Here is a 27,058-nt window from a genome sequence, read left to right on the forward strand (position 1 = left end):
ATTCAACACATTGCTGGAAGTCCTGGCCAGATCAGTCAAGCAGAAGAGCAAAATAAAAGGTATCCAAATTGGAAAAGAGGAAATGAACTTGTCAATATCTGCAATCACTATTTTGCAATATATATGATCATATATAAAACACCCCCAAAATAAAAAAGAAGCTCTTAGAACTAATTAATGAATTCAGCAAAGTTGCAAGATACAAAATCAACATTCAAAAATCACTGGTGTTGCTATATTCCAATAGCAGATTATCTGAAACAAAAATCAGGAAAGCAAAACCACATATGACAGCTATTTAAAAAAAAACTAGGTATAAATTGAGCTAAATACATGAAGACCTCTGCAATGAGAATTATAAAACACTACTGAAAAAAACTGAAGATGACGCAAAGTTGAAGGAAATCTGTGTTCATGTATTAGAAGAATCAATATTGTTAAAATGCCCATACTACCCAAAGTAATATACAGATTTACTACAATTTCTATCAAAATACCAATGGCATTCTTCACAGAACTACACAAAAAAATACTAAGATTTATATGGAAACACACACACACACACTGAATAGCTAAAGCCATCTTGAGCACAAAGAACAAATCAGGATGCATCACTGATTTCAAAATATGCTACAAAGCTTTAGTAATCAAAATAGCATGATAGCATAACTTTCCTGTGTTCATATATGAATACATGACCAGTGTAACTTCACATCATGTACAACCCCAAGAATTGGAAGTTTTACTCTATGTATGTATAGTATGTCAAAATATACTCTACTGTTATGTATATATAAAAAAAGAAAAAAATACAAAATAAATAAATGAATAAATTTTTTTAAAAAATCAAGGTTTGATTCACATCTTGTTTTAAGCCAAAACACCAAAGTAACTGTTGTCAGGAATCTTGTAACTAGTATGTTTTCTTCTTAGCTGTGGCTGCTAGAAGCTTAAAGTCAAATTTGAGATCATTTTTAACAACTGTACTGAGTCTCCTGCTGGACTCATTTTCTGATTGTACATTTACCCTGACCACTTTATTTTTATTCTATTTTATCTATTTAGCAAAAAAAGGTTGCCACATACCTTTTTTTGTATCAAGGTGACTATGTATAAATAAAATCCATGATCAAAAAAAGAAAAAACACAGAAACAGACACATAGACCATTGGAACAGAATAGAGATCCTAGAAGGGAACTGCCATTTCCACAGCCAGTTGATCTTCAATGATGGTGTAAACATGCACATTAGAGAAAGGATAGTTTCTTCAATAAATAGTGCTGGGGAAATTAGACATCTACATACAGAAGAATGAAGATCTATCCCTATTACCAGTTACAAAAGTTAATTCAAAATGGATTACAGAAGAAGAAAACAGGATAATACCTCAGGACATTGGTGGTTCAGGATTTTTTTGATAAGATTCCAAAAGCATAGGATACAAAAGCAAAAATGGACAAAGGTGATTGCATCAAATCAAAGAACATCTGTATAGGAAAGGAAACAACCAACAGTGAAGAGACAGCCTACAGAATGGGAGAAAAGATTTGCAACCTATACATCTAATAAGAGGCTGGTATCCAGAATATATAACCCAATGCCAAAAATAAAAATATTTTTTAAAGTGGGCAATGGGCTTAAACAGACATTTTTCAAAAGAAAATATATAGATGACCAACAGGTACATGAAAAGTTGTTCAGCATCACTAACTATCAAGGAAATGCAAATCAAAACCAGATGAGACATCATTTCACCCACTAAGAATGTCTGCCATCAAAAAGACTGAAGATAATAAGTGCTGGTGAGGATGTGGAGGAAAGGCAACCCTTACATACTGTCAGAAGAAATATAAATTAGTATTGCCATGTGGAAAACAGTACGGAGGTTCCTCAAAAAACTGCTATATGGTTTAGAATTTCACTCCTGGGTATTATAGCCAAATGAAATGAAATCAGTGTGTCAAAGAGACATCTGCATGTTCGTGTTCATTTGTAACACTTTTGACAATATTCAAGAAATAAAAACTGTTCATCAGCTGATGAATGGATAAAGAAAATGTGGTACATATACACAATCAAATATGATTAAATTAAAAAAATGAAATACTGTCATTTGTAACAATATGAATGGAACTGGAAATCCTTATGTTACGTTAAATAAGCCAGGCACAGAAAAACAAATTAATATTGTTGTGATGACATTGCTATTCAAAGCAATGTGCACATTTAATGCACTCTTAAAATCCCAACAATGTTTTTTGCAGAAATGGAAAAGCTCATTCTAAAATTCATATGGAATTTCTAGGGACCAGAAGAGACAAAACAATCTTGAAGAAATATGACAAATCAGAAGACTCACATTTTCCAATTTCAGGACTTAATACAAACCTTGAGGAATCAAAACAATTTGATACAGACATACTGGTAGACATATAGACCAGTAGGATTAAATTGAGAGCCCAGAAATAAACCCTCACATCTATGGAAAATCAATTTTTGACAAAGGTGCCAAGACTATTCCATGAAAAAACAGTAGTCTTTTCAATTAATGGTACTCAAACAACTAGATATACAAGGCAAAAGAACACAGTTGGACCCTTCTTAATCTTATGCAAAAAAAAATTAACTTAAAAATGAATGAAATACTTAAATTTAAGAGCTTAAACTATAAAAACTCTTAGCAGAAAAAAATGGAGATAAATCTTTATGACTTTGGTTTTGGCCCTGTTTCTTAAACATGACACCAAAACCACAGACAAGAGAGAAGGGGAGGGGAGGGGAGGGGAGGGGTGAGGGGACAGTGGAGAATGGGATAGACAGCAGAATACATCAGTCACTAGAAAGGCAATTTGTAAATCAATGGAAATGTAACTGATGTGACACAGCAATCTGTATACGGGGTAAAAATGGGAGTTCATAACCCACTTGAATCAATCTGTGAAATATGGTATATTAAGAACTATGTAATGTTTTGAACAACCAACAATAAAATAAAAAAAAATTTACACCACTAAAAATAAAAACCTGTGCTTCAAAGTAACTATCAAGTAAGTGAAAAGATAGTACACAAAATGGGCAAAAATATTTATAAATCATCTGATAAGTATTTAATATCAGAATACAAAAATCTGTTCAAAAATCAGTAGTATTTATACTAACAACTTCTACAATATAACCACAGAAAGATAATTAAATTTAAAAATGAACAAAGAACTTGAGTAGATATTTCTCTAAAGAAGATATACAAACAGCCAGTAGCACATATGAAGATACTCATAATAGCTGTCATTAGAGAAAGATACTCAATGTAGTTGTCATTAGAGAAATGTAAATCAAAACCACAATAAAACACCACTTCATACTCAAGAATTGGCAAAAAAAGGGGGGGGGGAGAAATTGGAACACTGGTGAATTGCTACCATGAACATATGAAGTGATGTATCTATCACAGGAAACTTGTATCAAGTTCTCTAGAAAGAAAACAGATGTATCATACAACCCAGCAATTGAAAACAGGGACACAAATACATATTTGTATACCAATGTTCATAGTAGCATATTGTCAGAAGAAATATAAATTAGTATTGCCATTGTGGAAAACAGTATTGATAGTTGTCAAAAGATAGGCAAACCCAAGTGTCTATCAATAGACTAATGAATTAATATATATTATATAAATATAACGTAATATTCAGCCATGAAATAATGAAGTTCTGACTCATGGTACAACATGGATGAACCCTGGCTAAATAAAATACACCAAACACAAGGACAAAAATTCTTATGATTCAGTTTATATAAAATAAGTGAAACTCAGAGACAGAAAGTAGATTAATGGTTACCAGTGGCTAGAAGAGGAAAGAATGGGAATAAGTCTTTCATGAGTATAGAGTTTCTATTTGGAATGTTGGAAAAACTTTGGAAATAAATTGTGTTGATGATTGGATAGCATCATGAATGTACTTAATGACCCTGAATCTTGCACCTAAAAGTTTTTAAAATGTCAAAGTTTATGTTATCCATATTGCCCCAATTTTTAAAAAATAGACTCTAGGGTGTGATATGTTGAGCCCATCTCACTATCTATCACCAATTCACCTGAATCCAACAATTTTTGGTGAGACACTTGTGGAGAAACTTTCATGTTGCTTTAAGTGATTTCCAAGCAAATAGCAGCTTTTCTTCTATGTTGAAATTAGTACATTGCAGCTGGCAGAGTCCTATTTTTAAAGATTAAGAAAGCCACAGTTCAGTGCTGTGAAAAGGAAGCAGAAGTACCAATTCTAGTCAGTGCAGTTGCAAATTATCATTGTACATGTTTATTATTTTTATGTCAGATCCATATTTTGACTTGGAAATTGTTTATAAAAAGTAGACACTGCTTATAATTTTTCTAGCTTTATGTCATCTATTAAGACCTGGTAAAATAACCACTCTGAAATCCAGAAAATAAAAATATAAAATGAAGTATAGCCCAATTTTTTTTAAAAAAAGGCTTTCAATATTGAATATAAGAAGTGACAAAATCATTGAACTACTCTAAGAAAGAAAGAATGAATCACTTGTCTTGACATATAAATTAGGATCAGAGTATCTTTTGTAATACAAATACAAATAATTACTATACAGTGACCAAATATATTGAATATAATGTCTAAATTCATATAAGATAACAAAACAGATCTGAGAAATATAGCGTACTCTGTACCTAAATAACTATAATCAGAAAATAAATTATGTATCATTAACTATTTCTTGTAATTACAGTTGTTTCTCAGGGTATTATAATGAGATAGTTTCATTACAATTACCACTTCCCTTTTTGTATTTGACCTTGCTGCCACATTAAATACATTAGAAAACCTTTCAAATCTGCCATTTGGTATCTAGGTAAAACATTGCTTTTCTCCAGAATGGGGCAAAGAAGAACTACAAAGATCTTAGTTTAATTAAGGTCCTATAACAGAGCCTTATCTGTGTCTTTTTTAAAATATTTTTTTAAGTTGTAGTTGGACATAATACCTTTATTTTATTTTTGTTTTTATGTGATGCTGAGGATCGAATCCAGGCCTCGCCCATGCTAGGCGAGCACTCTACTGCTGAGTCACAACCCCAGACCACTTAGCTGCATCTTAATTAAGTCTTGGTAGTTCTCATTGTCACTTATTCCTTAAAGGTTAAATAAAGTGACTGTTGTATATTCAAGCATAACCAGATATGCTGTGAGCAAAGTTATATTAGCTTTAAGGAAAGTCAGATAAGAAAGTGAAGTGGGCTTCTAAGTCTCTGAAATATGTACTACAGCTGCAAGGATGAATCCAATTTTGTGCTGCTCCTGGTTGCTGAGTTTATTTTGATAAGCCAAACCAATATAGGTTACATCTATTGGTTTATGGGAATAAGAAGAGCTTTATATCAAAACAAGCTTAAAAGTCAATCTAGTTTTAGTGGTATCACATTTGAAAGAAACTGATGGCTAAGGCTTACTTTTGTCTCATTGCAAAGATGATCTTTTTTTTTTCCAACTCTCACAGGAGAAATTGCACCTTAAATTGCTAAACTGGAATTATATTCTCTGTGCGCCCAGAGAAAATATGCCAGCATGACATATATAGAAATTCCCATAAAGGATACCTATTATAAAACTAAAATGTGCTGAATTAATCCCAGAGAACAATTGTGTCACGTATGAGAATTAAAGCAATAAATTAAGATAGTTTACTATTCATGTCGTGTTTTAAATGAACAGAGATATAGGAAAGGACGTTGTATATCCTTGAGCAAGGTGCTCCAATTTAAAGGAAATTGTTATTTTTTAACATTGATCAAATGCTATCTAGGAGAAAATGTATGGTTTGTTTTGATACCCATAGCAACCATTAACCGCTCCCCCACACTGCCCTACTCTCAACCCAAGGTCAAAGTCTCATATCTCAGCTTGACAAAACTTCATAGTGTACCCATTTCTTTTCCAAAATAAAATTAGGATGTTTAGTGAGAATGATGACTTAATACAATTACAGTAGCATGATAACTGTGTCAGTTGGTTATTTTCTTCCTCATATGAAACAGTTGTAGGATCCAGACTGGAAAACTGGCCAACATTGTGGACCAAAGTTAAATAAAAGCCCCATTTTGTGTGTTTCTGCCTTTAGTATGTCCTTAAGAAGATGTGTGAACATAATATTGTTGTTTTAGTCACTGAAACTCATAAGACTTTTCTTAAGAATCATTAACTCTTTCTAGATTGTATTTTGTGATTATGAGACCAATGAGATAGATATCCCTGACAGTGTACCACATTCAAAGGTTATGTAAGAAATGGAAAGAATCCTTACTTCTCACTTTGTCTTGTCAACCCTTTGGAAAATATTAAGGATAGTCTATCTTACTCTTAGAATGTTATATTCTCAGCACAAAATCAATGCTTTTATCCTTAGAAGAAATATTCATCTGAATATGATGTCCAGTTACTATCATATAAGCTGTTGTTATTATTTCCTTTAAAATAAAACAAACCCAGGGCTGGGGATGTGGCTCAAGCGGTAGCGCGCTCGCCTGGCATGCGTGCGGCCCAAGTTTGATCCTCAGGACCACATACAAATAAAGATGTTATGTCTGCCAAAAACTAAAAAATAAATATTTAAAAAAAATTCTCTCTCTCTCTCTCAAAATAAAATAAAATAAAATAAAACAAACCCAAAAAACTAGGAAACATTATATCTGTATAGTGTGGGTCCGTGCGCGCACGTGTGTATACATATGTGTGTGTGTGTGTATGTGTGTGTGTGTGTGTATATATATATATATATGCATAAACACACATATATATACACATACACATATTTTTCTGAGTAATGTTTGATTCAGAAACCTAGATGAAAGATGATTTTTGTGGATATCCTATGACTAAACAGTGATCTAATGCTATTTATACATGGCATAATTTAAAATCTCACATGTATTTTTCAACTGATAATGATCAGATTCACGGTAAGGCATGCTGTAGCAGCTATTTTTAAAAATAATAGTCCAATTTTGCTCATTTACACTTACCAGGACACCACTGTTACTTGGCCTTTCAATATTAGATTGAATGTTAATTTGTGCTGTGTAATATAAAGCTTTACTCCATCTTCTCCCACGTTTTATGATACTGTAATGATTGCTGGGATCCTTTACCTTTTGGCAGTCCCTTTGTCCTTGTCCATTATTGTGTTGTAACAAAATATTATAAGCTGGGGGCTTATAACAATACAAATTTTTTTCACAGTTCTGGTTTGGCTTGTCACACAATTCTGCACTAAGAATCCCAAGATTCTGCAGATTTGTTATCTGATAGGACCAAATCCTTGTTCATAGATGGCCATCTTGTCTCTGACCTCCCATAGCAGAAATAGCAAGTAAGCTCTGTAGTCTCTCTTATAAGGGCACCAGGGCTGGGGTATGGCTCAGTAGTAGAATGCACAAAGCCCTGGGTTTGAGTCCCAGTACTACAAATATATATATATATATATATATATATATATATATATATATATGGAGAAGGGGTACTAATCCCATTTATGAGTGCTCTGACCCCAAGGCCTCATCACCTCCCAGAGGCTCTACCTACTAATACTTTTACCTTGTATTAGAATTTGGCCATTTGACCTTGAACCTGAGAATATAAAATTTCAGATCATGACACCCTTCTCTCTTTAGCTCTCTATGCTTCCAATATTTGCTCAAGCTCTTTCCCTAGCCTTTGGTCTCAAAGAGATTATCCAACTACAAATATGTGCCCAGAAGTGCTAAATGACCCATAAAACACTTTGAACCAATTCAGCATACATATCGTCCCTATATTAAACTTCTTTAGCTCCACATAGTATCTATCTAGTTCTTCAAATTAATATAATACTTTTTTAAATTTTTTTTATTATTAGTTGCTCAAAACATTACAAAGCTCTTGACATATCATATTTCATACATTTTTAACACACATTATATGCAATCATTTACCTGTTAGAAAATGTAATAGGTGTCTTTCTAGTTGTACCTTAAACATTTAGATAAAGAATGAGACACTAATCTCCTTTATCAGTTCTAGGTATGCCAGGAATTCTTTCTTGATTTTGTTATGTCCATGAGCACTAGCTACAGTTAAACTTGGCTTTCTTCCTGATTTTTCTTTTCCTTTCCTTGTCAGCAAATGTTTTAGTCTGTGGGTTTATATCAGATTATAAGGAAATGTTTTAAATATTAATGCAGCTTGAACATGCTGGACATTATATAAAAGTTGAAAGTAACAGTGAAAAGTCTTCTACATAACTAATTTGTTAAATGATGGACATAACTTACTTTGAAAGACCTATGAACTAAAAACAATCTTGTTCAGTCCCTATTCTCATAGCTTTTTATAAGTTTTATGAAGTAAAAGACAACATAGGAATTAGGGTAAAGGGAACCTTAAAATGCCTAATCCAAACTTTGACTAGCTGTTTTTTAATGTGTTACATTTAAGGTATAAGAAGTTTTTAAAAATAGAGAGGGAGCCCACTTCCAATTTTCAGGGAAAATCGCCAAGTCATCATCTGAATCTTGAGATCTCTGGCACTTAGGTTTATGACCTGACACAGGATGAAAGTTATCTTGTCTCAGTATGTGTTATTCTACATACCCACCCTACCCTCCACAGCCCACCATTTAATTACTCCTTGCCATAGGAATGTTTGTGGCTGCATAAGAAAATAAGCATCATTGCCCTCTTGCTTGACCTAAAGAGGTTGGAAGTTGGCTGTGATCCATCAAAGCCCTAACTGTGTTTTGAATCGGAGTTTTTATTGTATACATTCTTTACAGAGCATAATATACTTGGTGTAATATGACCAGGGATGTGGACACAGTGTGGGTTTACTCTTCTCAGTTGTGTAGTGTAAACAAAAGTTGATAAATGATTATTGCTGAAATTCAGCTCCCAAATATTGCAGATCAAAGGAAAATGCACCAAAAGACTTATTAGGGGCTGATGCATGGTGGTATTAGATGATGGAATTTTTTCAGAAAAGGCTTGTCCTCTAACATGAGCTGGTATACTTTTTTAAGCAATAAAAATTGTTTAAATTTCTTTGTTATATTTAACATTTCAAAGAATGTCTAGATAGCCATTACTGGGAAGACTTCTTTGAAAGTATAAACTCCTGGGGACTGAAGTGAAACAAATCATATTTCATGCATATATGATTATGTCAAAATGAACCTAATATTATGTATAACTATAATGTACTAAAACATAAAAACTATTGTTAAATAATCTATAAATCTATAAGATCCCAGCTATTCTCAAACATTAAATAACTATCACAAATTTGAAAATGAAATGAATTAGTATAAAAAAAGATTTTTTTTAAAAGCCTAGAGTTCATTGAATTTTAGGAGACTTTGAACCAATTTAGATAATATATAAAGTGTAATATACATGGGTGCCATTTTTTATGAGAGAAATGATTCATAGTTTTCATCTTCTTGCCAACAGGGTATGTGACCCCAGTAAACATTAAGAGTCACTGGTATAAGTCACCACATCCTAAACAGTTCACCATGAACATTGTAATTTAGTGACATTACATCTCATTTAGTGACAAGTCTGCTCTTTCAGTTTGACTCTATACAATTGCAAGATGTTGTTAATGGTTCATCTATTAAAGGAGTGAGGAAAGAGAAGGAAGGAAATAAACGGTCTTGTATTATCTCTACAAATCAAATACTTAGATATATTTATATCCAATTTAACCCTCCCAACATCCTGTAATTGTCAAATGTATTATTATTGTTACACATTTAACAAGTTTAAAATAATTAATGCCAAAGAGGCTAAGTGACTTTTTGAAGATTCCACTGCTAATAAATGTCTGAGCCCTGATTCAAACTCAAGGCTATCTGTCTACCTAGTTCCTGTACTTCCCTTTTTACCAGCCAGCCTATTTGATTGAAAGAGTGAGTTCTGTCATCTTCTTGACTAATGACAAGAAATATGAAAAAAAAAAGTCATTTAGCTTGTCATCCTGTTAACTAAAATTTTCTCTGTATCCACTATCCAGCTGTCTTCACTCAGGTTGCCAATATATTGTGCCTAACTTACTAAAAGACTCTAACTCCCCACCGTCCCTGTCTGCAGTTTCCCTTTCCCTAGTTCTATCCTACAACTATAGAGAGCTTTTTGAAACATAAATACAATCACTCGTAATAAACTCTATGACATCTCATTGCCTTCAAAATATATCTAAACCCTAAAAATGGCTTATAAAGGCTCTAAATTATTTGGACTCTGCTTTGTTTTCCGGGCTCATCCCTCACTGCTATTCCCTCAACCCTTTAGGTTCAAGGCATACTTATCTACTTGTAGTTCTTATATATTGTCTTTTTTAAATTTCTATTCTGTGCACTCTTCTCATTTTTGTTCACTTGGATAATTCCCACTTGTCTCAAAGACTTATGTAGTATTTCTTCACAAACATCTTCCTTGACTACTCAAATTTAGAACTAAGCACCTCTTCCAAGTACTCATTGGAAATCTCATATTTGCTTTTATTAGTGTCATTTGGAGCTACAATCATATATAGTTTCTGTATGCATTAGAGAAATCCCACCCTTCCTTCAGGGACACACAACACAAGATGAGGGCACAAAATCTTGAAAAGAACAAGATGAGCTATATTTCATGATTCATTTATTCTCTTTTCAAGGTTTTCTCATCAAGGTACAAATTTTTAATTGATGCATAATAATTGTACATATCTATGGGATATAGTGTAATATTTTATATATCTACTCAATGTGTGAGTAGATGTGATTCAATTAGAGTAATAGCATTCCCATCACCTCAAACATGTATCATTAATTTGTGTTGGGAGTATTCGAATGTCCTCTCTTCTAGTTGTCTTGGAATATATAATCAATTGTTGTAAACTATATTCACTATACACTACAATAGAATACTAGAACTTCCAACTGTATTTTGGAACTCATTCCCCATTTCACTCTCTCTTCCCTCCCAAATACCTGTTCAATCCTCCAGTGACCACTGTTGTATAATTCTATGAGATTAACTTTTTTTTATTGATTATTTAAAGCATTACATAGCTCATGATATATCATCTTTCATACATTTGACTCAAATTGTGTTTTGAACTCCCATTTTCACCCCAAATACAGATTGCAGAATCACATCTGTTACATATTCACATTTTTACATAATGCCATATTAGTGACTGTTGTATTCTGCTACCTTTCCTATCCCCTACTATCCCCCCTCCCCTTCCCTCCCCTCCCATCTTCCCTCTCTACCTCCCCTGCTGTTGTTCAATTCTCTCCCTTTTTTTCCCTCCCTCTTGCCCCTCATAACCTCTTATAATTCTATGTATCATTGAAGGTCTCCTACTATTTCCATGTGCTTTCCCTTCTCTCTCCGTTTCTCTCCCCCCATTCGTCTTTGTTTACTGTAGTCTTTTCCTCATGTTCTTCCTTCCTGTTCTGTTCTTAGTTGTTCTCTTTATATCAAAGCAAACATTTGGCATCTGTTTTTTAGGGCTTGGCTAGCTTCGCTTAGCATAATCTGCTCTAATGCCATCCATTTCCCTGCAAATTCTATGATTTTGTCATTTCTTAGTGCTGCATAATACTCCAAAATTGGAAATCCATATGTAACAAAATGAAATTGAATCCCTTTCTCTCACCATCCACAAAAATTAACTCCAAATGGATCAGGGAGCTAGATATCAAATCAGAGACACTGCGTCTGATAGAAGAAAAAGTTGGCTACGATCTACATATTGTGGGGTCGGGCTCCAAATTCCTTAATAGGACACCCATAGCCCAAGAGTTAACAACAAGAATAAACAAATGGGACTTACTTAAACTAAAAAGTTTTTTCTCAGCAAGAGAAACCATAAAAGAGGTAAATAGAGAGCCTACATCCTGGGAACAAATTTTTACCCCCCACACCTCCGATAGAGCCCTAATATCCAGAATGTACAAAGAACTCAAAAAATTAAACAATAAGATAACAAATAACCCAATTAACAAATGGGCCAAGGACCTGAACAGACACTTCTCAGAGGAGGACATACAATCAATCAACAAGTACATGAAAAAATGCTCACCATCTCTAGCAATCAGAGAAATGCAAATCAAAACCACCCTAAGATACCATCTCACTCCAGTAAGATTGGCAGCCATTATGAAATCAAACAACAATAAGTGTTGGCGGGGATGTGGGGAAAAGGGTACACTTGTACACTGCTGGTGGGGCTGCAAAATGGTGAGGCCAATTTGGAAAGCAGTATGGAGATTCCTGGGAAAGCTGGGAATGGATCCACCATTTGACCCAGCTATCGCACTTCTCGGACTATTCCCTGAGGACCTTAAAAAAGCGCTCTATAGGGATACGGCTGCATCAATCATTATAGCGGCACAATTCACAATAGCTATACTGTGGAACCAATCTAGATGCCCCTCAATAGATGAATGGATAAAAAAAATGTGGCATCTATACACAATGGAGATTAACTTTTTTAGATTCTACATATGAGCCAAAATATACAGTATTTCTCTTCCTGTGCCTTTTTGTGATGACTTAACATAGTGTCCTATCTGTGTTTCCACAAATGACAGGATTTCAGTCTTTTATGGCTGCATAATAATCCATGGTATGGAATATTATACACATACACACAAAAAAAATACATTTTCTTTATCCACTCATATATCAATAGACACCTAGGTTGATTCCTATTTGGGATCTACAATTTAAACCATAAATGATGACTCTAACATTTATCAAATGACAATGTAATTGCCTTTCACTTCTCTGTGTTCTCAATTAGCTCATTGGGAACAGAGACTATATTATATTTTTATTATTGTACTCCTACCTTCTAGCATGATACTTTTCAAGTAGATAAAGCACTCAAATATTTGATGATTGATGAAGAATCACATGAAAGTAACAGTTTGCAGTAGACTGTGCACTTGCATAAATTTCTGTAAAGAGGAAGGCAAGAGAATATTAAAATCAAGTACTAGTTTGAGGACAACAAATACTGACTGCCTTCTATTTTGAAAAAACAAAAATGAAAATGATACAATCCCTTACACTCATAAAATTTTCAATCTTGTTAGAAAGATTAGAAATATATACAACTGATTAAAACTAAAGCAGAATTTGACACGTGCTATAAAAGATTTAAAATTAAAGCCCTAGAACTCATTGAGAAGAAAGAAGTTCCTTCTGGTTAAATGAGGAATTCCAAAAGCTTTGTGGAGATAATAGACCTAGGCCTTAAACCATGAGTAGGACTTCCATAAGGCCAAGTATTGACGAAGAGCCCCAGTCAGGAGGAAGCTCTCCAAGCAAAAAGAACAGCACAGTCTGAGTTAAAAACACAAGGAGCCAGGCACAGTGGCCACATGCCTGTAAATCCCAACAGCTCTGGAGGCTGAAACAGGAGGATCATGAGTTCAAAGCCAGCCTCAGCACAAAGCTAGGCGCTAAGCAACTCAATGAGACCTTGTCTCTAAATAAAATACAAAATAAATAAAATACAAAATAGGGCTGGGGATGTGGCTCAGTGGTTGAGTGCCCCTGAGATCAATCCCCAGGAACCCCTCAAAAAATAATAATAATTTTAAAATAATAATAAAAAAAACACAAGGGCTCTTATCAGGCTGCAGATGAGACTGGAAAAGTAGGTAGAGAATCTGATTATAGGTGTTCTTGGATGCTGTGTTTAAAAGTTTACTAAACAGTGATGAACTTAAAGATTTTTAAGGAGGAAAGTGATAAAATAGCAGTATTTTAGAAAGCCATTTGGAAAATGACTTTTTAATTTGTATTAAGGTTTAGAAATTAGAAATTTTAAAATGTTTTTATAGTTTGTTTAATTATATTTTATTAGTGAACTATAATTACACATAATAGTAGGTTTCATTTTGATGTATTCATACATGCATAGAATATAATGTGCTTCATTACAATCCCTAGTACTTCTACCTTCCTTCCTCTTCTCCCTTCTCTTGTTTCCCTTCCTTCAATGAATAGAAATTTTAAAACACCAAGAAACAGAGATTCCTCCTAATAGTCTCAGTCTATCTCAGTGCTAAATTCTTCCCAGATATTACCTCTCAGATGTTGACCTGCTCAAGCTTTCAGTCTCCCACTGAAATAGTTGCCAGGCCACAGAGTCAACAAAATTCACTCTCTCTGTCCCTCTGGAGAAGAGATAAAGTACCAGCCAAGACTGCCACTTTCAAAAGGGAACTTGGGAACTAGTGCACTGCATTTTTTATGTGATTCAAGGCAGTGGTGGTATCCTGTTGCTATCTTTTACCTCATTTGAGACACTAAAGTCAACCTCCTCTGCTTGGTAACCTTTCATTTAAATATAAATTATATGTGAATTTATATTGAGAATTAACAAGGGTAAGTTTATATAATGAGGAATATCTTTTGTCTTTATCAAAATGCAAAGAGACTTTTGATTTATTATCAAAGTGAAACTCCCTAAATACTACATATTGTCCTTGCTGACTATAGATAAGCAAGTATGTTAAGATCCTTGGTGCTTTTCCAAGAAAGATTTACTTAGAGATAAAAGCTCTTGGAAGGAAAAAAAAATGGTATATAACAGTGGCTGGGATCTCAGGATGTCTGAGGATCTTTCATAATGTTGGCAGAGTACTGGTTAATGGAAAAAGGGAAATCTAGAGGCTTAAGAACCACAAATTTATCCCAGAGCAAACTGGAATAGGAAAAGAATGGGAGAACAAAAGGATTCAAGATGAATCACAAAGAAAATTGACACAACTTTGTGCCTAACTATTCATTCCTTAAAAAAAAAAAATGACAGTTTTCAGATTGGATTTTGAGGGAGGTTGCTGATAACTTTAACAGAGATAGAGAAGAAAAGAATGAGTAAATTAGGTTTGGAAGGAATATGGTGAATTTTGGACATATTAAATTTGAAGAACATTACTGTAAATGTGTCAGTCATGCATTTAGAGAGTCAGGCTAATTCAAAGGAAATTTAAACTAGATGTACAGATGTAGAATCCTCTCACTTAGGAAACAAATACTATAGTATTCTATTGTGAAGAAAAAAAGTATATAGGGCTTTCTTTCCAATAAGTACACTTAAAAGTTTATCAATATATTTTTGTAGAAAAGAAGATTCTAGGTGACACAAGGAGAGATTTCCTAAGACCATTAAAGGATACAACTTGTATTTGTTGCACAAAACTGTAAAACTTCACTGTCAGCATTATAAATTATGTTCTACACTTTTAAAAATTGCTTAGGTGCAAATGATGGGTAGAGATTAACAAAGAAAATGAGACCAAAGTAAAAGAAGAGAAAGGAAAGGAAAATATCATTTTGACTATTGAGGGGGGAAAAATCTGTTACTGCAATTACAACAAAGCATGGAATAAAAGTTGCATTGACTTATACCTGTCCCTCAGAGAAATACTTCACTTGCCATTTCTATTCAAAAGTCATACTTTAAAAGACTTAAATTTTCTTTTTGTTCAATCCTTGTGAGATTTTATTAGAACTATATGTGAGTAAAAAATAAGAGAGGCAAAGGAAAATTTCATAATTCTTCATGGTTATATTTAGCTGTCTTTTTTCCACATTCTTGAGTGGTTTTAGCAACCAATGGAAGTTGCCAAATTCATTGAAAGAAGATAGGCTAAGAAGCAAGCATGGAACACAAGAGTTGAAAGTAAAAACAACTACACCCTCTTTTAAGTTCTTTTATCATCTTCAGTTCCTTCACTGTAGAAATGAAATAAGGACATTTTCTCATACCTATGGACTTTTACAGTAACATTATCTCACATTTGTTTATTACTCCTGTGTTTATAAACTTCATCAAAAAATTTATATAAATTTTTTTTGTGTGTGTATATTTGGAAAGCCATCATTTCTTTAAAAAAAATCTTAGTTTTATCAGCTCATACAAGAGTTGAAGACCCTATTAGTAAAGGATAAAAGAAAATAGCATTCGACTCCTACCAGAGCCAATGAGATATTTTCCTATTTGCCCTAACATCTTTTCTAGCTCCTTCACTAGAAGACAGCTTAACCAGTTACTAACATAGTGCCTGACAGAATAGTACTCAAAGAGTATTTATTAAATGAATGAATTGGTTATTCAACAGAGAGCAAATATTATGTACTAAGTATTGTAAAAAAGATCCTACTTTCATGAGATTTTCAATATATTGGGAGAGACAGTCAATAACATATATTTTGAGTGAGATGGAAAGCCACAGGAAGATGTTGAGCAGTTTTATATCATATGATTTATGTTTTTAAAGAATCATTCTGCTTGCCATGTAGATAAAGTCTATGGGTGACAGAATGTGGGCAAAGAGTTTGCAAATTCACAGATCATGTAGGACCTCCTAAAACAAAGATTTTAGATTAATTATATTCTGTATTTTAAAAAAAGAGGCCATTACAGTATTTTGAGAAAAAAGCTAATATGATCAGAATCTGACATAAATTTTTAAAGGATTACTCACATTGTCTTAGAATTAGATCATGGGGAGGTGTCTGTTCAGGTCCTTGGCCCATTTGCTGATTGGGTTATTTGGTTTTTTGTTGTTGTTGTTTTGGTGTTTAGCTTGTTGAGTTCTTTATATACCCTAGAGATTAGTGCTCTATCTGATGTTTGAGGGGTAAAAATTTGCCCCTAGGATGTAGGCTCTATGTTCACCTCATAGATTGTTTCTTTGGCCAAAACATTCCATTTATTGGTTCTTGGTTTTAATTCTTACACTATAGGAGTCTTATTAAGGAAGTTGGGGCCTAATCCCACATGGTGAAGATCAGGGCCTACTTTTTCTTCTATTAGACACAGAGTCTCTGGTTTAATTCCTAGGTTTTTGATCCACTTTGAGTTGAGTTTTGTACATGGTGAGAGATAGGGGTTTAATTTCATTTTTTTTTTTTTTTTTGCATATGGATTTCCAGTTTTCCTAGCACCATTTGTTGACATTATGGTGTCAACATACTTTACATACAACCAGAGATATGAAAAGTTGTGCTGTATATGTGTAATAAGAATTGTAATGCAAAAAAAAAGAGAGAGAATAAGCCATAGAATAAGTCATAAAAGCATTGCTGCCTTTTCCTTTAAAAAAAAAAAAAAGAATTGTATCATAGGGGCAAGAATGGAAACAGAGGAGACCAGTTAGGAGTTAGACAATAATCTAGATAAGAAATAATGGGTTACTTGAGCTAGTATGGTAGTAGTACAGATGGTGTGAAAATATCCCATTCTGAGTATGTTTTACAAGTTAAAGTATATCCAGGTTTATTGCTTGAACAATTGGAAGAATAAGTTGCCGTCCCCTGAGGCAACTTACTTAAGGAAGATATCAAGAAGGGGTTGTGTGTGAAGGTAGGGTGGGAGTGATCTCCTTTAAACTCTTAAGTTTGAGAAGCCTATTAGACATCTAAGTGCCTAATGGATGTTGAAGAAGCAGAGAGATTCATGAGTTTAGAGTTCAGAGAAGAAGCTAAAGACCTAAATTTAGTCAATAGCATATAGATGAGAGTAAAGTCATGGAACTAGATGAAATTACTTAGGACATGAATGTTGATACAGAAGAAGGAAGAGGACTAAGCCCTGGGTAAAAGGTAAAGATAAGGAAAATCTACTAAAAAAGACAAGAAGGCACAGCTGGTGAGTTCTTAGGAGAACCAGGAGAGAGTCAGGTAATACAGTCAATGGAGGAAAGTTTTAGAAAGAGGAGGGCATAATCAAATATGTCAGATAATGCTGATGGGTCAAGTAAGATTCAAAATAATACTAAAAGTTCTTTCTGACAACATAATAATGTGGAAATTATTGCTGGTCTTGATAAGAGTGTTTATGGGGAATTATAGAGATAAAAGTATGATTGGAGAAAATTTGAGAGAATAGACTTCATGCAAAGAAATGAAAAGAAAACAAAACCCATAGATTAAAAAGATGTCTGTCAGTCACAATCAGTGTATCCTGATTTAAGTAAACAAATTTAAATATGGATGAATAGATGGGTACGTGAGTGGACCACCTGGATAGATGGAGAGAGAGGGGGCAGGGGGAAGAAAGACATTTAGGAGCTTTGGCTGATTAGAAATCTGAACTCTTTCTGAACATTTGATTATCTTATAGGATTATTGTTACATTTTTCTAGGTGTGATAGTACTGTGGTTATATATTTTTAATGTCATTTTATTTCAAAAATACATATTTATTAAATAATATGGTATTTGCATCAAATAAGACAAGGGTGAAAGAAGTATGTTGGAAGAATAAATTAAGGAAGTTGGCAACAAGTTATAGTTGTTGAAATTGGGTGTTGAGGAACTAGGGGTTCATCATACTACCCTTGTCTTTTAGGACAGAATATTTATACTATCAAATATCCTAATCCCAATGATTGGTCCCAAGAAACATAAAAACAGTTTGGTTAAAAGTTTATGATAATCATATTCATGGACAATGTACACCATAATATGGATTCTAACTCTCCTGCACACCATTAGAATAATTATCTGTAAAACAAATGTTGATCAAAAAACCTGGACCATGGTGGTCATGGTGGTCATGCCTGTAATCCCAGCAGCTCAGGAGGCTGAGGCAGTAGGATCATGAGTTCAAAGCAACTTAGCGAGACCCTGTCTCAAAATAAAAAATAAATAAAAAGGGCTGGGGATGTGGTTCAGTGGTTAAGTGTCCCTAGGTATCAGGAAAAAAAAAAAAGTTATGGCTCTTTTTGTAAACTTACCACTGTTTTAATTGCATAATTAGCATTTTCCAGTAGCTATGATTGGAATGTCCCCTCCAAAATGCATGTTTAAATCTGTCATTGTAACATTATTACAAGGCAGAACATTTCACAGTTGATTGGATCCTGAGCACACTGCCTTCCTGAAGAGATTAAGGCAGGAGTGGGTTATTTATCATGGGAGTGGGATCCTGAGGATAGGATAAGTCGGGCCCAATTTTTCTATCTCCCATATTCTCACTTGCCCTTCTGCCATGTTGTGATGCAGCAGAGGCCTCACCAGAAGTTGCCCCTCAGTCTTATACTTCCCAACTCCACAAGTTCATGAAATAAATTTATTTTCTTCATAAATTACCCAGTCTGTGATATTCTACTATAGCAGCAGAAAACTTACTAATAAACCAGTATATTCTGTACTAAACCAATATCCTAGAAATACTTGTTCCATTCCTTGTCATGAGTGCCCATGGCAGGGTATAAAATGATTACTGACCTGAGTTCCCCTTCTTGACTTTGCCCTACTGCTGATTTGATTTCTAAGAGTGAAATTATAAAGTAGCCACTTCCTAATTGTTATTAGATGTTATTTGCTATGAAAATCAGTTTTATACTTTATGTAATGCTGTTAATAATGAGTTAAATATGAAAGATCTGAACACAAGAAATACCAGAAGACAAAACATTTATCTCAGTTAAGGGAGGAACATAATAATAATGGAAGAAACAGGTGGCATTCCAAATTATACTTGACTGTATAATCCAGGAAAGAGAACAGCACAGTATTAGATAAATAATTCCTACCTCTTTCCTATTAATCCTTGTCATAGTCCTTATATTTTTCATTGAGATTATAAAAGTAGACAGTTCTACCAACCAAGACCTTCATTCATGATCCCAGAAATCTCTCAAATAATCAGGACCAGACCCCATGTCATCATACTTATCCCAGGCCACACTGTACGCCAGATTTAGAAATCAATACAAATTATCTTCTTTCTCTCAGAATCTTTACCTGACTTAAGGTCTAACCAAACTGCTGGAAAATGATAATTAATTTGCATAAAGTATCAGCCTAGCCACAGCCACGAGGTACCTGAAATATTGAAGGTATGCCATATTTTCAGTGTTCCAGAAGATCAAGAGAACTCAAAACAAACACAGGATCAGTCTCACTTCCGTAAGATAAAGAAAAGCAAATTACTATAGCTGCTCATTACAGAATAATTTCAAGTGCCTTTATGCAGTGCTACCCTTAAAAGTAACATTTCTATACCCAAAACAACATTATTTGGGGAGAAGGAAATGGACAAATAAAATAGAAGAAAAAAACTTCTCCGAGCTTTATTAGAGTTACTCAGTCTGTACTAGTTTTCCAATTTTCAGTATGAACTTCAGATTCACAAGCGTGAAATTCAAATCAAGAAACTTAATTGTCCTGCCATGTGCTCCTCAGCTAAGGCCTTACAGAAGTTTAATTTTCCTCTACAGCCATGAGTTCTTCCCAGCTCTGTGTCCTAGAGCCTCACTGAGAAACATGATCCTGTTCTATGCTGCTCTTGAGCAATCCCTTTCCCCCACTCATTTCCTGCTACAGCAGAACCTGACTTCCTCTGGGCAAACATGCCAGTCACTTAGTCCAAGCTAAGATGCATGATAAAGAGAGAAAAAAAAAAAAAAAAAGATGGAGTGGCACTCACAAGAACCCGTCTTATTCAGACACTGCCTACGCAAGCCCTAGAAAAGAATACCAATGCCAGGTCCTACAAACCAGAGAAATGATAACGATGCAAGAGCCTTGTCTTCTCCACATGGGAGGACTGCCCACAAGAAATGTGACCTGAAAGTACCCAAATCTTCCAGCAATTACTACATTCTGCCAGTCCCACATTATCTTAGCCAGTTGTCAGTTTGAAGGATCCCATTCTCTCCACATAGAACTTAGAAAGTCCAACCCACATACACAGCAGCCTCTTCCAGTGAAAGGTAACATGTGAATATACTTTGTATACAACCAGATATATAAAAAACTTGTGCTTTATATGTGTAATATGAATTGTAATGCATTCTGCCCTATACGTGTAAAATGCATTCTGCTGTCATATATAAATAAAATTAATTTTTTAAAAAAAAGACTATACCCATGACAATTCCAGTTCCGGGTTCCAAATCACTGGCCTGCAAATGAATCCCATTATTTGGATCAATACTGGCCTCACCTTAGAATCCATTGGGTGGGAGCAGGGAACTTTCAAAAAGCAACTGATGCCAGAACTCCATCTCAAGAAATTACTTATTACTAATCTAGAATTGTCCAGAGTATTGTTGCCTACTAAGAGCATACTTGTGATTCTAATGGCTTCAAAACCACTGGTCAGCACAATACCCTAGGTTTGTGATTTCCTTGTGGAGGCCACAGTCTCTTCTCTAGACCTTTACTCCTCAGACTCCATCCTTTCTATACTCACTGAGGATGCCAAAGCCCTGCAGGATGAAAAGTGAAGGTTGGAGCCCCATGCTTTACATGCCTGGTTCTCCTCTGTCCCACCATGTATCTTCTCATGTGTGATGTGACTTTTTCAGAGTGAAAAACTACCCCAACACATTCATAGCAGTTTTTGCGAGGGATACTGAGAACTGGACCCAGGGGTGCTTGTCCCCAGCCCTATTTATTTATTTATTTGTTTGTTTGTTTATTTATTTGGGGGACAGGGTCTCTTTAAGTTGTGCAGGGTAGCCTTGAACTTGCAGTCTTCCTGCCTCAACCTCCCACATTGCTGGGATTATAGGCATGTGCCACTGCACCCAGACATATTCACAGCACTTTCTTTCCTCCCTGTCAGTCTATAGCCAAAATACTATTTTATCAGTACAGTAATTATCACTATCAAATTTAGGTTTTTTATTCCTTTGGGGAGTCAGTATGAAAAAGGAATTTAGGGAAAAGGGGCAAGAGAGGTGAATAACTCATCCAACCTTCATTAAGTTCAGAAACTCCATACTCCAAAGTACCTTGAACTTCTGCTTTTATACTACTCATGTTAATTGTCCATTTCTTTCTTATCCACTGAAGTGTAAGTACTCAAAAACTGCAGCAGTACCCACTACAAGTAAGTCCTCAGTGAAATGTTTGATAAATTAATAACCAAACAACTGAGCAGATGGAAAAGAAAAAGAGGAATTGGTTTCATGGTAGAAATGGAAAAGTTACAGTCATGGTCTCACTGTGAAAGGCCAGTATAGATAGGTAGATATAGATAGATGAATAGATGGACAGACAGACATCTGGAACCACAAGCAAAATCAGACAACTCACAATCTTACAAACTCAGCAATTGTTCTTTTTTGAGACGGGGTCTTACTGTATTGCCCAGGCTGCTCTCAATCTCATGAGCTCGGGTGATCTTCCCACCTCAGCCTCCAGAGTTGCTGGGGCTACAGTCATGCACCACCACACAGGGCTTGATTTCCCCCAACCACCATCAAGCAGAGTGTTGTTTCCTTTCAAGGCATTTAAACATTTGCATCTACTTGTACTTTGCTTCTACTTTTCTTCTTAGGCCGCCCACATAGCAGCAACCTGATTGTTCCAAATTGCTCTGTTCTGCCTATTTTGCCATTATTATTTTCCAGCTCAGGAGCAGTTTATGTCCCTCTTTACAATAACAGTAGGAACTCTTTCCAGCTCTACAGCATAGTTTAAGAGCGATTAGTTAAATATATAGTAAGTCCTTCCTTACTCATTTTGACTTCCACAATGTTTTGAAAGTACTGTAAGTTAAGACTTCTTATCCACCAGGCCCTAATGCTATGTTTACCTAAGAATTCCAGCCCAAATGGTAATTGTATTTCTGCATGTGAGAAAAAGAAGCCAAAACGTTTCAGTAATCATATGGTACCAGGGGCTGTTCTGCCCGCACAAGACTCAGAGTAGATAATCTGGTGCCTCTTCTCTAAGGACTGAGGTTCAAAGAGAAGCATACATTCAGGATGGGGAAAAAACAGTTTGCTCCAGTTTACTTGACACCTTTTAAAATACAGAAGTATGATTTTTTTCCCAACATTAATTATAAGGATTCCCATCTGGTGGCTTTAGAAAGAGTATGGGATTTGAAATGTGAACAGCCATCACTCTCTGTTAAGCCTCCACAGAGGCTTATGGAGAAGATGAGAAGGGTCAGCAGTGTTGAGAGCCATTTATGTGAATTGTTTTGAAGGTTGCCAAGATGCCTTTCCAGCAACATACATTACCTGCTGATGGGTACAGTTAGCCTTCTCACTGAAAACATATCTTTCAAAATATTGTCCACGGACTGCCTGCTTTAAAATCATCTAGGGGTATTTGTTTAAAAATACACATTCCTGAGCCCCAGATCAATAAAACACAATCTCTTAGAGTGAGGCCTTGAATTTGTCCTGACCCAAAGAACCAGAAGAGTTCTGGGCTTCCAGTGATTTTGAAGCCAATGTACTAGCTGGTTCTTTTGAACCCTAAAGTTGAAACTTTACTATTAAGCTTCAAGAAGCAATAGCACAGTGAGCAGGTATTAGTTGTCTTTCTTGAAGGATCTCTGAGATCAGCTTTTCATAGAGTAATTGAAAAGAAATTGAGGACACAAATACCCAAGGAGGAGGAATGGGACACTATCAAGGATAGGGGAGAGAAAGATTAGCCAAAGAAAAACTTCTTTCCTTCATAGTTTTGCCCCAGATTTAATTCAATTTAGGAAACACATTGAAAGTGGTACTCACTAGGAATAAAAAGAAACAGAACAGTCACTGCCCTAGAGGAGTTTATAGTTTGGTAATGGAAGCTCTTAGAAGTAGCTTTTAAATACATTTGGTGCCAGCAAAGATGGAGGTTTATATAAGAAACTTATGAGAAGCTATGAGAATTTATACCTGGAGAAGGTCATATGCACGCAGGAAAAGCACCAGAAGTTAGGCAGACTTGGGAGTATACTGGTGGGGAGACACTTGAGGAGAAGCTAAAGGGAGGCCAGGAATTGGTGGGAAATGAAACATGTTCCCAACTGAGGGTGACCTACACAAACAAAACTCTGAAACATAAAGCCTTATGATCAATCGCAGGTCAGGGCTGCCACAGATAAAACTCAGGAATAGGGAAAGGTAAATCATTGAGGCCGAAGGGGTAAATGCCAGTTAAACCTGAAAGATATGTATGTATCAGGATGACTTTTTAAAAGTCCTGTTGTGCCAGTCTTCCTGGATGAGTCCTTCAAATTTATTCCAAGTTCCTGATCTCAAAATGTTAATTGTGGTAGCTCCAAAAACATGTTACAACCAGCTTTTGTGTCCTCTCTGAAACTTTGTTTGTAGAATTGTAATAATGTTAACTATAATATCAAAGTCTTTTTTCCAGTATGGGTTTGAGATTATTTTAACAGCTATTAGAAGCTTCCAAAAAATAGTAACATTAATGACCTTGGGAGAGGGAGTGAGGGAACAGAGTTGAGGAATTTACTTCTTCCTGCACAGCCCTTTACACTGAATGTATTTACCATGTCTATTTGCCTATCCAAAAAAGCATACAAGAGAACTAAATAGACACATGTATTCCATAGCATACAGAACTTGTTTATCAACAAATGAATGATTTCAATTTATATTAAAAACAAATTAATGATTTATTCAAAAATTACAGTAATAGTAAGATTATAGTAATAGTAATTGTTTAGGGAAGAGATTCCCAAGTTTAAGGCCACCTCACCAACTTAGCAAGACCCTGTCTCAAAATGAAAAATAAAAAGCATGGAGATGTAGAATGTAGATCAGTGGTAGACCACACCTGTGTTCAATCCCTAGTACAAAAAAAAAAAAAGAAAGAAATCTTTTGTATATTTTTGATAAATTTGGCTTTTTTTCCCCTCCAGTTTGCAGCTCATCTTGTGAAGATGAAATATCCAAGGATCTGTATTTTGGATGGTGGCATCAATAAAATCAAGCCAACAGGACTCCTCACTGTCCCATCTCCTCAAATCTGAAGAACCAAGAGACTGGCTGATGAAAGGACAGAGTGGCATCAACATCCCATGATACTGTTTTTCATAGCCATGTCACTATAAGATAAAACCAAATCTCCAGATTATTGCATTTCCATAAAGCTTTATCATGTTCCATTTTTGTAAAACTCATGACCTACATTTCAGCTCTCGAGGCAAGAAACTTGACTGTACATGTATTGCTTAAAGAATTTTCTTAACAGTGAAATCTGATCATGTACTTTTACCACACTGCCACATAAAGCCAGAGGAATTCAGCTGACAGGCAGATTTAGCATTATCAAGAAATCCCAGTCACACTGAAAAATTCATCCTCCATTACACTGAACAGACAGTTCTAACAAAGGTATTACTTAGAAATATAGATGGAATGTGGGCTAAAATCATGATCTTTCCATGATAACAAAAACTGAAAAGCTGTTTGCAGTGTATTCCTTACAAATAAATGCTACATTTGGTAACTGACTTAGCCTAGACAAGTTGTGTGCATGTTTGTGGGGGTGGGTGTAGAGGAAGTAGAGTTCAGCATGTTGCAGAAAGTGGTAATAGTTCACTCCCAGAAAAATGAAATTCAGAAACCATTCCTATTTGATAGAATATTTGACTAGCTCCTGCACCAGAGAAACCCAAAGAGAGACTTAAAACAAGTTTCCTAGCTGCTTTATCACGTAAAAGTGGCATAGTTAGTCCAGGGCTAGTACACTGGTTTCATAATCACTTGAAGCCCAGGAATCTTCTCATACTTCTTTACCAACCTTACTACATGGCATTCCTCACATGCATGAAAATGGCTACTCAGCTTCCTTGATCACATCTGCAACCAATATGAAGGAGTGAAGGAGGGAGGAAGGAAAAGAAGAAATAAGAGAAAAAGGAGAGGCATGTTTCTTTCCTTTAAAGCCACAAACCAGAACTACACACTACTGTGCTTACATAGTGTTGGCCTGAATGTAGTCATATGGCCATTCCTGGCTTCAAAGAAAATTGGGATTATAGTCTTTGGCTGAGGAGCCACCTCCCCAACCTAAAAGCTTTATTACTGTGTGAGAAGAAGAGAACACATTAAGGGTGACAGCTAGCAGCCTTTGCCACATTATTTGAAAACATAAACGCTGTGTTTCATTAAATATAAGGCATTATAATATATACCATGAAAAAGGAAAAAAGTCCAGCCAAACTGTAACACACCATCAATTATAAGATGCATTCCCATTTAGAGATCTGAAAAATATGCATCTTATAATTACTGATATGCAGTACATCTTTTGAATATTTTCAGTTTTGTTTTAAATAAAAAGTGTTCATTCTTCTATAACTGATATTCCTCTTCAGTGTGAAAGACTGCCTAGTCTGAATATTTGAATAGAAGCCTCAGTTCAACTTTCTGAGCCATGGATTTGTAACTGCTACTGGGGTTTTTGTTTGTTTGTTTTGTTTGTTTTATCTATTTTTTATTGAGCTTTAGTTTACATGCCATAAAATTCACCTTTTAAAATGTAGAATTTGATAATTTTTAATATATTCACAAAGTTGTATCATTGTCACATTAATTCCAAAACATTTTCATTTCCCAAAAACAAAATCCTGTATGTTTTGGATGTCATTTTCTGTTAAATCCTCCTCAGTCTTTGAATTAATTTTTTGAATTTTATTTGGTTATTTACCAAATATATTTTGAATACCTACTATGTCCATATACTAAAATAACCAATAACTGTAGCATTTTGTGATTCCCTGCATAGATTATAAAGAAAAAATGTAAAAATTAATGACAGATTGACCAAGATTTCTCTAAAGTTGTTTTTGGACCATCACCTACCCTGATTAGAGAAAAATCATAAAGTTCTGGGCTGAGGCTGTACCTCAGTGGTAGAGCGCTTGCCTAGCACATGTGAGGCACTGAGTTCCATCCTCAGCACCACATAAAAAATACACAAATAAAGGCATTGTTTAAAAAAATTTAAATAAATTTTTAAAATCATTAAGTTCTATCTGTCAATTATTATTGTGTTTTTTCAATATCTGATGATTTATCTGGCTTCATAGAAAAAATGCAACATTGATGATCATTTCAAAAGCATTGTTTTGAGTCTTTGTTCCTGATGAAGCAGAGAAGAGAGGGGTACAGGGGTTGGGCCTTGAACTGAAGGGGTGATAGATAGCAAGAGGAGATGAAGACCTGAGTGTTGTGAAGACAACTGTGTAAGAAGAGAAA

At 34.9% G+C, this 27,058-nt stretch overlaps 1 protein-coding gene across 3 annotated transcripts in view; it reads left to right on the top strand.

The window, feature by feature from the left end:
* Positions 1–26,797, top strand: part of TBCK (TBC1 domain containing kinase) — a 231,332-nt gene extending 204,535 nt beyond the window's left edge. For all 3 annotated transcript variants that reach the window (XM_081303185.1, XM_081303183.1, XM_081303184.1), the window contains exon 26: positions 24,715–26,797. In XM_081303185.1, the coding sequence (XP_081159311.1) occupies positions 24,715–24,825 (111 nt within the window). In that variant the 3' untranslated portion in view covers positions 24,826–26,797. The remainder of the gene's footprint in view (positions 1–24,714) is intronic.
* Positions 26,798–27,058: the final 261 nt, after the last annotated feature.

This window comes from Spermophilus citellus, assembly GCF_964194105.1.
Source record: "Spermophilus citellus genome assembly, chromosome: 8".
Taxonomy (NCBI): domain Eukaryota; kingdom Metazoa; phylum Chordata; class Mammalia; order Rodentia; family Sciuridae; genus Spermophilus; species Spermophilus citellus.